The sequence below is a fragment of the Muntiacus reevesi genome, chromosome 2 (assembly GCF_963930625.1).
Source record: "Muntiacus reevesi chromosome 2, mMunRee1.1, whole genome shotgun sequence".
NCBI lineage: Eukaryota > Metazoa > Chordata > Mammalia > Artiodactyla > Cervidae > Muntiacus > Muntiacus reevesi.
The window spans coordinates 135,228,325-135,244,708 of NC_089250.1; the positions used below are offsets into that span (position 1 = coordinate 135,228,325).

At 39.8% G+C, this 16,384-nt stretch overlaps 1 protein-coding gene across 1 annotated transcript in view; it reads left to right on the forward strand.

The window, feature by feature from the left end:
- Positions 1 to 635: 635 nt before the first annotated feature.
- Positions 636 to 16,384, forward strand: part of RPP30 (ribonuclease P/MRP subunit p30) — a 29,092-nt gene continuing 13,343 nt past the window's right edge. Inside the window, exons 1-6 of the mRNA XM_065922897.1 lie at positions 636 to 749; positions 2,245 to 2,300; positions 2,852 to 2,908; positions 4,338 to 4,412; positions 7,247 to 7,318; positions 13,314 to 13,403. Of these exons, the coding sequence (XP_065778969.1) occupies positions 668 to 749; positions 2,245 to 2,300; positions 2,852 to 2,908; positions 4,338 to 4,412; positions 7,247 to 7,318; positions 13,314 to 13,403 (432 nt within the window). The 5' untranslated portion in view covers positions 636 to 667. The remainder of the gene's footprint in view (positions 750 to 2,244; positions 2,301 to 2,851; positions 2,909 to 4,337; positions 4,413 to 7,246; positions 7,319 to 13,313; positions 13,404 to 16,384) is intronic.

Sequence of the window (16,384 nt, forward strand, 5' to 3'; positions counted from 1 at the left end):
TCTTCCAGCGTTTGCTCAAATTCATGCCCATGGAGTCCGTGATGCCATCAAACCACATGATGTCATCTGATGTCAACTATAGCTTCACAGTTTTATGTTCTCGGATCATTGATCAATATTTAAGAAGAGTTCACTTACACGAAGTTCAAATATGTGGAAATATCAATTGTGTGGGATTTGATTGTACCTGGCAATCCGCTTTTAGGTCAGTTTCCCCATTTCCCGTTAAGTCCATTTTAAACAACAGAATGGCCTTTAACGGGGAAAAAAAAAGAACAAGTTCCCTACTACTTTTAAAGCATTTCCAGCCCTTGGCAAAAGAATTTTTGGTTCAAGTAGGCGCTCAATTAATGGTGTATATGTCCGTTTTAAAAGAATCACTTTCTACATTATTTCCAAGGATGAAGGGTGGAAAATGTGAACCCCGACACCCCCACCCAGGAGAAAACAAACATTCTCATTTGGAAGAAGACGAAGAAGGACTGAAGCAAGGCTGCTAATACACGCTAACTTCTGCTGGTACTTGAGGGCGAGAAAGGAGCATGAGAACCGCAGATCACGAGAGGGCGGGGCGGGGCTGACCGAGCCGGTGAACTGCAATTCCCGGCATGCCCGAGGAGGCGGGGCCCAGAGGCTGCGCCGGCGCCCGCGCTCACGTGACTTCGGCATGGCGGCGTTTGCCGATTTGGACCTGCGGGCGGGTTCCGACCTGAAGGCGCTGCGCGGGCTCGTGGAGAACGCTGCTCACCGTGAGTCGCCCGGGCTTCGCGGGCCGCCGTGCCTGCGCTGTCTCGCTGTCCCTAGGCTGTCGAGCCATGCTCTGGAAGGACCCGGCGGGCCTAGTTCAGGTGTCCTGGGGCCTCTGGCGTGTCCCTGGAAACTGATGCCCCGCGGTGTTGCTTTGACCCCAGGCGCGGGAAACTCGAAAGCATTGGGGAGATGTTACCCAGTCCAGCTCCTTCTGCCTTGCGAATTGAGGAAACTGAGGCCCTGACATGGCGGGGGATTTGCATGGGCCCCACAGCTGATGGATAGCAGAAAACAGGGCTCCCAAGTGTACACCTACACCGATGAAAACATATCGCCCCTTCCTGCGTCTCTTGACATTGTCCTGATACTGTCAAATGCGGGAAACTGATGCAGAGATGGGGAGTACTGTGGGGGGCCCCGAGAATGGGGAGGGGGATATGTGGTTCCGAGTGTTGGAATATTATTTACACGGAGAGTAAGTGGGGGCGGAAGACTTACTAGGAGGGTGGGAGGAGAGCAGAATGGCTAGAATGCTACTCCTGTTTCAATCCAGGGGAAACAAAAGCCGTGAGAAGTAAGACCTCATCTTAATTATTGAAGTGAATCACAACTGCTAAATGGGGATAGAAGGGTTTCAAAATAAAAGAGATTTCTTCAGGGTCTGTTAAGTAATGGATGCTCAGTAAATATTTGAGAGAGGAAGAAAAGGACCTTGGACAAACTGATGAGGGGGAGGCCACTATTTTGGCCTTAATATGCGTTATCTTTTAATATTAATATCCTGTCGTCACCGTTGGTGTTTAAATAGCTTAAAGATTGGAGTCATGATTTAAACATATTTTTGATAGTCCACGTGTCCAGAGCAGTGCTGTGTTGAGGCTGATAGAGCCAGGCCCTGGCTTCAGAGAGTTCTCAGTCTCTTGGTGGGTATCTCAAAGGAGAACGTGGACATTGGTTTGAATGAATGGTCATCCTGTTTCTCCTTAGCAAAAGGGTCTCTGAAGAAGTAGAAAGGGTAAAAAGCGAAAAACAACAACGACAAAAGTAAGAATGAAGTTGATAGTGAAAAAAGTATAAATTTGATGAGATGAAAATGAACATAGGGGCACGAAAAAGAATGATGGTTGAAAGGAGATAGGCAAAGATAAAGGTCTTTGTTATCATGCTGATAATACATCACCAAAGTCAAACAAAGCTCTGTGTCTGTGCCAGACACTGTTCTGAAACATCCAGTGTGTGTTATCTCATTTAATTCTCATGAGAGTTGTATGAGATGAATCCTGGTATTATCACCATTTGGCAGATTAAGAACCTGAAACTTAAGCTTAAGTAACTTTTAAGTGATAATGTTTAGGTTTGAGAACAGGTAGATCTGACTCCAGAGTCCATACTCATGACCATTCTTCTACCTTGTAGTCTTAACGTGAATCGGTATGAGCTCATGTGGAAAAGAGGTCGTTGTATTTGACACAAATGTTCAATTTTTCTTTTCAGTGGGCTATTCAGTGGTTGCCATCAATCATGTTGTTGAATTTAAGGAAAAGAAACAGGTAAAATAGGACTTCTGACATTAATAATAACCAGCAGTTATAATTATTTTGTGTGTATTGGTAATATGGAAGCCACAGACGAGCACTCTTTGTGCATTATTTTATATGTCAATAGTTGAGCTGATACATACGTGTGCAAATGAATACATACCTGTGCAAATGATAACTTTTTTGTGAAGTGCTGGGGTATGATGTAAAGATTCTTAAAGTCGATTTGATGTTAAGTAACTTTTTAAAAAGTGCGTTGTTGTTGTTTAAACTGTAATCACAATAATTAATCCTTTACTGTCATGGACTCATTACTGATTGATTTCCCTTCCAAACATACTAGTAAATATGTGTATCTCTCCTTAGGCCAACAACTGTTCCTTACAGATTGTTTCATTCTAAAAAACTGTTGTTCATCCTTCCTTTCTATTGATGTTCTCAGCTCCTACTCGGCTTCAACTTTCTTCATTAGAAAACACACACATGCACATACACACAACTTATTTAGTGTTTCTGCATGCTAGAAATTAGCTTTTTAAAAAATTACTCTTTATTTGTTGTAGGAAATTGAAAAACCAGTAGCTGTTTCTGAACTCTTTACAACTTTGCCAATTGTACAGGTAAGTGCTTTGTTTAAGAAACATAATACATACTCATCGAGTTCAAACATTCCCAGTCATATATATGGTTCTCTAACCTGCACTGCCCATTCCTTTGTCTAGTAGTCTTACCTTTCCATGAAGACTTAGTGTTTCCATGAAACATTATGTACATCTCTTTTTCTCTAGCTATACAGGTATACCTCAGGGATACTGTGGATCTGGTTCCAGACTACCACATTAAAGCAAGTCACACGAATGTTTTGGTTTCCTGATTAACGTTAAATTTATGCTTACATTGTTCATTAAGTGTGCAGTAACATTATGTCTCGGAGAAGGCAATGGCACCCCACTTCAGTATTCTTGCCTGGAAAATCCCATGGATGGAGGAGCCTGGTGGGCTGCAGTCCATGGGTTCGCTGGGAGTCGGACACGACTGAGCAACTTTACCTTCACTTTTCACTTTCATGCATTGGAGAAGGAGATGGCAACCCACTCCAGTATTCTTGCCTGGAGAATCCCAGGGATGGGGGAGCCTGGTGGGCTGCCGTCTATGGGGTCACACAGAGTCGGACACGACTGAAGCGACTTCGCAGCAGCGGCATTATATCTAAAAAAAACACAATGTTTATCTTAATTTTAAAATATTTTACTGCTTAAAAATGCTCACCGTTATCTGAGTCTTCGGTAAGTTATAATCTTTTTGCCAGTGGAGGGTCTTACATTGATGCTGAAGGCTGCTGAGTTTGATAAGGGTGGTAGTTGCTGAAGACTGGGGTGGCTGTGGTAATTTCTTAAAGACAACAATGAATTTGCTTCCTTTCAGTACAATTTCTCTGTAGCATGCAATGCTGTTTGATAGTATTTTACCCACAGTAAATCTTCTTTCAAAATTGGAGTGAGTCCTCTCATACCCTGCCACTGCTTTATTAACTAAAAGTTTATGTAATATTCTTAATCCTTTGTTGTTATTTCAACAATTGATTAAGTTCAATGTCTTATATGGGTGTGGTTTTTGACATTGAAAACAATTACAATAGTATCATCAGAGATGAGGAAATTCCCTGGCAGTCTAGTGATTAGGACTTAGGCAAAATCAGTAATCACAGATCCCTATAACAAATATGATAGTCTTGAAAAAATGTGAAATGTTGGGAGAATAACGAAAATGGGACTCTGAGACATGAGTGAGCAAATGCTGTTGGAAAATGACGTATTATAATAGACCTGCTCAATACAAGGTTGCTACCAATCTTCGGTTTTTAAAAAAAACAAAAGCAGTATCAGTGAAGCACAACAAAATAAAACAAATAGATTATAAATTCCTTGAGAGTTAGGGCTAGGTTTTACTGATCTTCACCATTCCTTATTGTTAGTACCTTTTAATGAATACTTTCCATTGGTAAGGAGGAAAATCAGTCATCTGTATTTTGTGCTTTCTTTATTATAGGGAAAATCAAAACCAATTAAAATTTTAACTAGACTAACAATTATCGTTTCGGATCCATCACACTGTAATGTTTTGGTAAGTTATTTTTCTTCTCTCTTGGTCTTGTAAGTTGTATTGATTAATGTTGAACACTTGCTTTTCAAGTCATCTCATTCTTAGATCTTCCCCAACCCCCAGTGTATGACACTTGACTGCTCTCCTTAGTTCAGAATTCACATGGTATAATAGAGTCTCTTCTATTCATGAAACGTGTATAAGGATTAAACCTTTTAAAGATTTAAAGAGTATTCCAGCAACTGATCTTCATTGAACTTACATGACCCAGACATAGAGTACTAGTGATGTTGCTATGAATAATACAGACATTATCCTTTGGAAAATGGGTAGAATCTTTAAAAAGTGGGAGATAGTAAATAAGGAATGTTGTGGGAGTGTGTAACAGGAGGCCAACCTGAGGAAGCTGATGTTCAGACTGTGGCCATATGAATCAGTGAATGTTATTGGTGCCAGATAGGGAGAGGATGTTCCCACAGACAGGATAAATTATGCAAGGTTCTGAATCCCAAAAAAACATGGTGCATGGTGGGAAATGAAATGCCAGTTGAGTTGAGCCTGATGAGCTGTCTAACCTAGGATGATGTTAGAAAGGTAGGTCTGGGTGAGCAATTAGAAGAAGCCTTTGAAGGTTTTAACTAAGGGAGTATAGTTATGAGATTTGCATTATAGAGAATGGATCAAAGGGGATAAAGGAAGGGATTTGATAAAGGGATAAAGGTGGGGGAGGGAGGATTGACAGGATTTGATGTTGATTGGATCGAAGGTGGTGACTCCCTGCTTTGGCCTGAGCACCCAGATAAGTAGATGGTACCATTTCCTGAGATGAAACATACAAAGAGAAGTAAGTGTCGACCATCATGTTTCAGACCCAGTAGGTTATTGTAAGAGTTCCAGTGAAAAGAAAGTCACAATCATGTCCAACTCTTTGTGACCTCCGTGGACTGTACCCCACCAGGTTCCTCTTCCATGGAATTCTCCATGCAAGAGTACTGGAGTGGATTGCCATTTCCTTCTCCAGGGGATCTTCCCAAGCCAGGGATCAAACCAAGGTCTCCTGCATTGCAAGCGGACTGTTTACTGACTGAGCCACCAGAGTTCAAGTGGAGCTTGTCAAATGAGTAGTTGGAAAAGAAGGATGTGGCCCTCAGAAGAGGGACCCCAATTCAAGATACTCATTTGGAAGTGGTCACCTTGTAGAGAGTAATCGTACTCATGAGAATGGATGAGACTCCCCAGTCAAAGTATAATGTGGGAGGAGAAGGTCTGGGACAGAATCCTGGGGAACATCCATACTCAGTGGTGGAGTAGAGAGTGAGCTAGGATGGGAGCCTGAGACGGCCATCTGAGGAGTAGGTGGACAGTGAGGAACATGAGAAGGGTGAGCAACATCGGCGCGCCTGAGTGCTCAGGCGAGTAGGAGAAGGGCTAAAACGTGTCTTGGACAGGCAAGTTCCCTAATGACATGGTGGTCATTGGTTGCCTTACGAAAAGCCACTTCTGTGGAAATGATTGGGCTTTGAGAAAATACAGCCCGTGTCTGCTGCTAACTTTGCTTAAGAAACTTGACTCCATGGAGGAACAGAAGGCTTGGGAGGCTGGTGAGAACCTGCTGTGTAGATTTTGTTTGTCAAATGGAGACTTGCAAATAGCTGGTGCTGATGTGAAGAACCGGTGAGGGAGAAAGTGAGATCTCTGAGAATCTGAGCTCCTGGTTCTGGAATGGCCTCCTCTCTCATAGAAAAGGAGTAATCAAGGAAGGGCTGGCCTCCTTTCTAACAATTAACATTGCTAAAGAAATTATGAAAAACCAAGTTTTGGGTTTTTTTTATAGCTTCAGGCTGCATTCTGGTTGTCTAAGCCTGGGGAGACAGAGTTGACTTTCTATGGTCACAGACTTTGATTTTTCTCTTGTTACCATGAACATCCTGGTGGCCCCTTTCAGTCCCTATCCCAACTGGGACTGTCAAGCAGAGGACAAAGAGTACTGGATCCTGACTTTTTCTGAGTTCTAGAACCTGCCCTGTCTTGGCATGCATCTCCCCAATGGGTTCGCTTAGCTGCTCAAGCACAGTACCTGCTGCATCTCTTCAACCATTCTGTTTCCTCCTCTAGTTTTTATCATGCTTTTTCTTTTTACAGAATAAGAGGTAAAAAATTTAAAGGTGCCAAAGGGAAAGAAGAAATAGCACATATTATCTCATGATTCAGTGATTATATACTTGAATATGTATTTTTTCAGCCTTTTCACATGCATACCCATGCAGTATCAGTTTGAGACTTTCTTTTATAAACCATCTTTAACTGATAAATCTCTCTCCTTCTGTCAGAGGACTCTTGGTTATTTTCTTACACATCTAGCAGTTTAATTTGTATTTAACAGAATTCTCATTGTGAACCTAATGACATCATACTTAGTCATGTGTATTTCTCGTCTCACCAAAAAATGATATGCTCCACTGAAAGCAGACATACGCCTTAAATGATTTTGTATCCCTAGTGCCCTACACATAGTAGGTGCTCAGTAATTTTCTGGCAAGCTCCTCCACTAGCTTATAAGAGCAGGAGCTGTCTAATTTGATTTTTGTGTCTCAAACGAAATGTTTGATATACAGGTAAAGCATGACAGTGTGGGAAGGAAGGAGAGATGATTGGTAAGATGGATGTTGATAGCTAGAGTCTTACGTGCTGAGAAAGTCTTTTCTGTCAACATACAAAGCAAAGCAAAAATGTCAGTGGCATATTATAAATATTACAAGATTGAAATATAAGTGCAGCCAGGACACTAGTCAGAATCCCATATGCATTTGTTGTTGTGTTGTTACTGTACGGTAACATTCTTTTCATTTTACTAGAGAGCAACTTCTTCAAGAGTCCGGCTGTATGATATTGTTGCAGTTTTTCCAAAGACAGAAAAACTTTTTCATGTAAGTAACAATAAAAGGAAATAGTACTCATTATTTTACGTAAGAAGTCTGATGTTGTACCTTTGTAAATGACCTGTTTCATCTCATCTGGAAGCACTGAGGATTTTTCATTTATACGTGGAGTCCTGGAACTGCCTGAGGGTGTATTTGGGTGGCATATTTTGTTTTGTTCATTCTGCTAGATATTTGATGGGCTGATATTAAGAGAGTCCATCAAGTCTTTCTCTTTTTAAAAAAAAATAATTTTGTTTATTTTTCTACCTATGGCTGTGCTGGGTCTTCTTTGCTGTGCAGACTTTTCTCTAATTGTGGGGCAGAGGGCTGCTTTTTATTGTGTTGCCTGGGCTTCTGTTTTAGGTGGCTTCTCTTATTGTAGAACTCCAGGGCAAGTAAGCCTCAGTAGTTGTGGCTGTCAGGTTTAGTTGCCCCATGGCACGTGGGATCTTCCCATATCAGGGATCAAACCTGAGTCTCCTGCATTAGCAAGTGGATTCTTTACCACTTCAGTTTCTGTCCTTGCTATTTGCTGCTACCTGTTACAGAAGAAAGGCACAAGATTCTACTGTGGCATAAAAGATCCTTCTCTGCTTAGCTTCTTTGCTCTGAGGTGTGGTCCATATGCTAGCATGATCATGGTCTTCTAGAAATCCTTGAGAATCAACTATCTGCTGGTACTATTCCTTTTTGTTTAAGAGAACCTTTATGAATTTCTTTTGTCCTTTTCAAATGGCCTTTTCTGTGACTTTTTAGGAGGGAAAGTTGTTTCATGTATGTGCTCATTTTCTCAGCTTGAGACAGAACACACTGGGCGTTGTTAGTGATCACAGGAAGAAAGAAATCAACTGTAACAATACTTTTTCAGGAATATGTTTTACTGTGTAAAGTGGATAAGCTGCTTTTAGAAATTTCTGAATGTTGTCTTTGTCTAGGTTCAAGAAAATAGCCATCTACCCAAAGTGTATCCACCAAAGGGATATTAAGGAGCTGGTCTTTGATGTTTTAATTTTACAGCATAATCGATTTTTAAGTAGTCTGTTCTAAAATTATAAGAAGATTTTACCTAAGTTTATTCCAGTAGATGGAGCTGTTGACTAAGGAGACTCGTATGTGATAAATTTAGTTTTTGAGGTACACTCACAATTTTTATTGTTTATATCAATGCAGGGAAACAGCACAAGTAGGCAATGAATTCCACTTTTTTTGTGACTCCTTTTCTAAATGCTCAGTTATCGTAATTCTCTAGAATTTCATTTCAGAAAAAAGGGAAGTGGGATCGAGTGGTTCATAGGCATCAGAGACCCCTGTGGAACCTTTTAAAATCAGTCAGGCTCAGATCTCCACCATGGGAGATTCTGATTAGGTAGGTTTGGGGTTGAGCTTGGGTATTTGTTTTTTTCTTTTTTTTTTTTTTGGCCATGATATTCTTTATTTATTTTTTTTTTTTTTTTTACTTTTATCAGTTTATTATAAAGGATATTATAAAAGCTACAGATGAAGAGGTACATAGGGAAAGGTTCAGAAGCACCCAGAGCACAGAAGTTTCTGTTCTCACAAAACTGAAGTGTACCACCCTTATCAGCAAGGAGGCCCATCAGCTCTTGTGGTTCAAGAGGGGTATTTGTTTTTTTTTAAGTTCCATATGGGATTCTGATTCAGTGTGGAAACCCTTAAGAGAAACATGGATATGTCCAGATTTGTTAAGTAAAAACTTAGTTTTTTTATTAAATATTAACAACTCAGTTATAATGTAGACTAAAAGTTGGTAGTGTCCCTAATTTTTTATTGCACTCTTGTGTTTTGAATTGATTTTGAAGAGCATACATCGTACATTTCCATAGCCATTTATGTGATTAGAGAAAATAACAGCCCAGGGGGTAATTGAGATGGATGCTTATTATTATCATCCCCATTTTGTAGACGAGAAAATTGAAACTCAGGCTAAATGATTTGCTCTAAACCTCAGGTAGCATGTCATAGAACTAAGACTAGGATTTTAGACTGCATTATATATTTGATTCAGTGAATTTATCTTACTGTTTTCCTCAGATTATTCTCAAATTTTAGCTCTGAGGTATGAACATGTAATTCATGATGGTGGGTGGAGGAATCAGAAATATTCTGGAAGATGGATAAAAGCTATACATAACTGGCAGAGTATTTGTTTGGAATTGACTGTAGAAAAAACAGTTTTTAAAATCAGAACATTTTTCCATATCTTACCCATTCTTTAAGATTCAGTTGAAGTTGGCACTCCTTGTTTTTGATAGAAAATCCTTTTAAAAAGATTTTTCTTTTAATGTAAAGCTTGAAATTGGGTCAAATGCAAGCAATTTGTTGCTTAACAGGTTATGTTCTATTAAGTGATTTTGTTTGTTTGGTAAGTAGATTATTTAGAATGTAGATAGAATGTAGATAGGCAAATATCTCTGTAGATAGGATATTCTAAAACTAAGGTCTCTAAAATGAGTCATAAAAGCATTCCTAAACACATGTTAACAATTAGTAGTGTGAAATCTAACCACCCTAAATAATTCCATGGGAATTAACATACTAGTTTCCACTCAGAGTATCTGAAAGATATCTCATAGATAAACCCTCTTCCTCCATAATTACCCCAGGGAATAAGGCAAAGGTGAAAGGTTGTAAGCTGAGTCCATTGGCCAGGGCTTCTTGGGTTGTGGGTGGCTGTGGAATCTGGCAGAGGGAGTTACATAGAAGTTTCAGGAGCTTCTGATTTGGTTGTTCCATTTAGGATTTTTTTTTAAATTTTATTGAAGTATAGTTGATTATTGTGTTAATTTCTGCTGTGAAGCATAGTGAATCAATTATACATATATATATTCTTCTTCATATTCTTTCTCATTGTCATTCCCATTTAGTACTGGACAGGGTGAGGAGAATTTAGGCTGTTTAGTCCAGCGGCCTCCAATCTACTTTGAGTGTATACTATATCAATTTGAAAAAATACTGGTCCTACATCCCCAATATGTGTGTGTTTATTTTCTTTTAAATTATTTGCATGCTTCATTATATCAGTGTGCTTTATGAAATAATATACACACACTGAACAAAATATTTTAAGAGAGGAATTAAAAAGTGAAAACTGAAGTTCTCTTTTCTTCCTGCTTCCGAAATCCATGCCTTACCCTTTGCAGAGCATTATTGTACTAACACCTGAGGCTTCTGAAAGGGCGGATCTTTCCAGGCTCCTTTTAAGGTGTGGTCTGACTGCACTGGTGTCAGATTTGCCTTGAAGATTTGTTAAAATGCAGACGATTAGACCCTGCTTACTAAATTGATTGCTGGGAGTAGGGCCTGGTAATCTCCATTTTAAGCAAATTCTTCAGGGGAGGGTTTTTTTTTTTAACATGGGTTAGGTTGGGAGGATCCATTTATGGACATCTCTTTTCACTGGCAAGCCTGGCTCTCCCTTGCGTAAAACACCAGGATGTACCAACCTGACATCCATGAAGGATTTGGGGAGACTGAACCTTCTCCCTCTTATTCCCTTTGTTCCATAAAGTCAAAGATAAGTGTATGTACCATTTGAGGAGTACCTTCCTTAAGTCCTCATAGGAGTCCTTGGCCAGAGGAAGATTAAGAACAGTTAATATGAATTCATACACAACCTGCCAAAGCCACTATAATAAAATTCTTAATCACAAGTATTTGGACATAATGTAATCCTTTTTAATGATTTAGAAAGTATTTCATTATAATGTGACCATTAACTCTTATTTTATAGTTACCTAAGTGTATCAGTTGAACATTTGGATTAATAGCTAAATAACAAAAGAATTCGGTTTGAGACATTTTAAGTCTAAGGTGCCAAGTAAAGCTGTCCTTTGTAACTGAAAATTTATTATAATGTGTGTATTTAAACCAACACAAGGGGGGTTTTTTTAATTAACCCTGGGGAAAAAAGAGCAATACATAAGCAAGTAACCTAATTTAGCTTTACTCTGGGGAAGAATGTTTTTACAGGCTTTTAAGAAATGAATCAGCTTTTTGAAATGAAAAATAATTTGTACTTGTAATAATAAATTCAAAGAGTGCAAAGAGGTATACACTGGAAAGTACACCATCCTCCTACTGAAACGCCTTGTGCCATTTCTTTAGCGGCAACCACAGCCAGAAGTTCTTAGGTTTCTTTTCAGAAGTATTTTTACCCAGTCCTTCTTCATTCCCCTCTCCCTCTTTCCTGCCTTCCTTCCGGACACCTTGCTTTGTTCACCTGACAGTGTATCTTGGCGATGGTTCCATAATATCCATTAGAGAGGTACCTCATTGCATGTAAAGAGTCAGCATATTCTATTGTGTAAAGCAACCCTGTTTTTTTAGGTAAAATTGAGGAATGTTTAGTTGTGTCTTGTCTTTTGTGATTGGTACTGCAGCATATGTTCTCTGACTAATACCCTGAAGCATTTGTAGGGTATAGAGCTATAGAATACACTTCTGGTCTCTATAGGATACTTTCCTGTAGGCGAAATTTGCTGATGTGTGCGTGTAAACTCTTGATACCTATTGCTGAAATGCTTTTCAGGACAGTACTGATTTAAAACCCCTGTGAGTCCCTGTTTGTTTGTTCTTGTGTCACCCGTATGTTACTAAGCTTTATTATCTTTGCCAACCTGATAGTTTAAAAATGGCAAACAGAAGCTGAATTTGTTTTAGTTTCACCTGCTATTCAGAGGTTTTCTCATCCATTCTTAGCAAATTTTCAGTGACTTTTATGAGTTAGACAGCTGTAGCAGTTGGGATAGGACAGGTCCTTTATGAGCCGAGTGTCTGCCAGAGCAGCATTACTTCCCAGGCTTATGCTAAGTTACTGTGACGGTCTTAAAGCCAGGCAGCCTCCAATCACTCCCTGCTCCCTGGAACCCTGAGGTGGGGTAACAATGAGTGGAGCAGGGACTCTGAAGAAAAAGGAGAAGATGTGACAGTGCTGTCATTGCGGAAGGTCAAGCCTACCTACAGGGCGTTGCCACCCCCTGTCGACCCATTTCTCTTGGTCATTGCCACTGATGTTAGATGGGCAGCACGGCCCCCGTGGCAGCTTGAATTGTTCATCAAGCCTGACTGTACCGGCATTGATAATGAGGCTTATTTTTTGTCATAATAGGGAAGAGCCAGTTCTTTTTATCTCTGTAAATCAAATAATGGCAAAATGAGAGCTGGATGTGCAGCTTCTGGCCTGCACGTTTAAGCTAGTAACTGCTCCTCAGCTTTATTTTCCTTCCCTGTTCTTCCTTTTATCCTCATTTCCTTATCTATTTATTTTGTCTTGCATGTATTTTTTTATAAGCAGTTTCAGATCTCTTTTGGAAGTAAATGCAGAGTGTCAACAGGTAGTAGCAAAAATGAGAAGAAAGGAAAGAGAAATTAACAGTTGGAAAAAAATGCATTCAGAATCATTTGATTTACAACAGTTCTCCTTTGACCATTTGTGGAGATGCTTTGTTTCTATTAAAGTTTGAACAAAATGCTGTTGGTAGTGCCACGTAAGGTTTCTTTGACCACTCAGTAGACTGATCAGACCCATAGACGTGGGACAATTGCTGGCACAAAAATAAATAATTTCTGGAGAAAGTGGACCATGCATACATTCCTTTTAACTTTTCTTTTTTCTTGGTATCAGAACAGTTTCCTTTTTCTGGAACAGTCTGAAGTAACCTTCCAGAAATTGAGCCTCTCTTAGCAACCTCTCCTTGTGTAGCTGACTGTGGATTAGAGGGTCTCTGGACCATGTCTGTTGAGATTTCTGTAGACATATCACCCTACTTCAGCTGGATTACAGCTAAACCATTCAAACCAAATGTGAGTGGCTAACCGTTGGCTTTGCAAAAGGACGGATGCATTTGAACACAGAACCCCACAGTGTCTATTGAGTGAGCCGTATCTATTTACATTTCTTTATGGCATGTTTGACCCTACCCCATTCTTAACATGTGCCAGTTTTGCTTTTGGTTTTACTTGTGTTCATTCTTCTTGACAGGTTGCTTGTACACATTTAGATGTGGATTTAGTCTGCATAACTGTAACAGAGAAGCTACCATTTTATTTCAAAAGACCCCCTATTAATGTGGTAAGTGTCAGACTTTATTCTCTGTGTGTCTCTCTAGATGTGCATTAACATCCTGGGAAAGGGGCAGAGGAAACCGCTGCTTTTAGAGGGGAAAAATCAAAGGCTAGTAATAAATAGACAACTTAAAGGATTTTTTTGTGCAAGCTGACTAAAGGCTGAAAGAAAGTTTAATATAAAAAATAACTAGTAAATTACTAACGTGTGTTTGAAAGGCCTTAGAAACTCAACTGTGTGAAGGACATTTCCTAAGAGGATAGCTAATAATAACGGACAGTTACAGTCTGCATGTTGCATATTAAGGAGACAGAGAAGCCCAGAAAGGAGGAGGGAATGGCAGCAGCAATCTGGAAAGGGGATGGCAGTGGCAGGGGCAGGGACGGCAGGCATGGTGTGTGCCCAGGTACAGCCTGCACTGAGGTGTGCTGGCTCACACAGAAATCCAGCATGACTTTCGTTATAACCAAGGAGGGTGATCCTGCGTTGTACTCCTTCCTCTGCTATAGAATCTTTCTTGTTACCTTTCTACATAATTTCTCATTTTCTTCTACTCGTTATCTTCCATCTGTCACACCTTTTTATAAGTCTTATTCAATCATGAAAGTGAGATTGCTTCACTTTGGGAGCTATAAGGTTGGCACAGCTGTCAACTATTTGCATTGGCAGCCAGATCCTGGGAGGAGTCAGGATGCTATTTTAGAACAGAGGCTTCTGAAGCTGATTCCCATTCTCAAAAAACGCTGTTGAAGGAGAAAAAGGTTTAACAGTCTAGATTACACACCTGCCCCGTCAGAATTGGAAAATTAAAAATTTATGGATTTTTTTTCAGGATAGGTAACTCCTCTATTCATTTGTCTCTGGAGAATCTTTTGTTTCTCTCTCTGCTGCTAAGGAGTTGGCTTGATGCTGAGAATAGGCAGAGACGGTAAAGAGGAGAAAATTGATCTGTATGGTATGGAAAAATTGAATCCGGTGTGGAAAAAGTTTAAGATGGCTTATGTTCTACCCCTGAATGTATGCTACTAAAGCATTCAAGAGTAATATTTTGAAAAGTATTCAAAATTTTAAAGTTATATATTTAAAGGGAAAACTATAAAACAGCTCTTTGCTGATTAATAAGAATACTACTGAACATATATTTAACAACATGCTCAAATGATTGTTTCCCTGCGTTCTTGCCAGTACTTATAAATAAATGAGTAAACACTTTTTAAAAATGGTCAAATGAGGGCAAGGAGAAGCTGTACAGCTCTTCAGACGCAGAGTTGGAACAGACCAGATTGGCTTCCATTAGATGAGACCTCCGATGTGCCCCAGGTACCATGCTGAAAGCTCAGACTAACAGGGTATCTGAGGTGATGACAGTCTTACTGGCCTCACATGGTGTCCTCCCCTGAGGGAGCAGGCTTTGTCTCCAGACGTTTGCCAAGGCTTTTTACCAGCTTCAGTTTGCCATTCCAGTTTACAGGTAAATGGCACCCCCCATAAGTTGCTCTTGAACTTTCAACTTCTTTACTTTTCTCTTCACCCTGATGAACAAGGAAGGCCATTTTTTTAGATGACTTTGCCTGAGTAAACCCACATACAATACTGTGTTCTTGGTTGGGAGGAGACAGTGGCATGTGACGCTAAGACCAAGTCCATGGAATGGACAGCAGTTCACGGCACTTAATTCTTCTCATCCCACAACAATGCTAAGCTACCCAGTGCCAGTTTTGGTGATGGCTTTCTCTTGGTTTCTTATGAACGTGCCCTACTGTTCAACCCAGATTGTAAGCTCCTGGGAAGCACCAACCATCTCATGGTCTTTGCTTAATTATACCCAATACCTTTAATGAGTCCTGCCTAAAATTTTCAGTTGAACGAATATACATCTAATTTCATATTGTCAAGGTACAACTTGGGGAACACAAGCAAATCCTGCAAGCCATTAACCCTTAGCTGGTTGTCAGGGCTCGGCAGGCAGCCTCCGCAGTGAGAGGAGTGGGGCACTGGGGCAGCAAGAGGAGGAGATGCACCAGGACAACCCACCTTCCAATTCCATCTGTAAGTTCGGGAAGGTACTATTTTTTGATGGATATTTTTGGCCACATTCCCACATTTTTTAATGTAAGAATTCTGAAAAGTAAAAATTTGACAAGTGAGACGGATATGCAGTATTTAACACAGTGTCTGCTTTTTTTAAAATCTGGTGTGAACATGTTACATATGTTGTTTAATAAAAACTAGATGATGGAGTGGAGGGAGGGCTGTGCAGTCTTATTTTTAGTCTTCGTCTAGTGTATAAGTAGGCTGCGGTGTGAATTGGTCAGGAAGCAGAAGAGTCCCTGTTAATTTCATTCACCTCTTTTTCATTTAAGAGAAACTGAAATTAAAAGTTAAATTAACTAAAATTAAATTAAAAGCTAGAAGCATATTGATACAATAAAAGTTATCGAGCTTGTTGTACAGTGTAAATAAAGGGTAGTTGCATAGATGTGTGTATATTATTTTTACCTGATAATTATACCTATTCTGGATTTGTATGCTTAAAGTATGGAAATATATTCCCCATGAAAATACAGAAGATGTAGTGAATGTGGGGAACAGTTTAGCCTTAAGTATTGGTCCTTGCATGCTCTTTTGGCCCTTAGAATGAATTTGTCTTTGACTGTGATAAGTTGTTGGTTTGGTTTATAAGGATCACAGTATTGGGTACAGATCTTAGTTTGGATGGAGTGGTGGGGAAAAAAAAAAAAAAAAAAGGAGCTGTACGATATTTAATTCATTAGTCTTGACCTCCTGGCCATAAGACATGTGAGAATTATCAGCTCAGAAAGTTGGGATTTTAAGTCAAAGGGTACAGATTTTCACTTAGAAAAAGAACTAGTTTTGAGGCTCTAATATACAGCATGGGTGACCGTAGTTAATAGTCCAGTATTGTAACTTAAAAGCAGTTGAGAGATGATCCTAAGCAGTCTCACCACAGAGGGGAAAAAAAATGT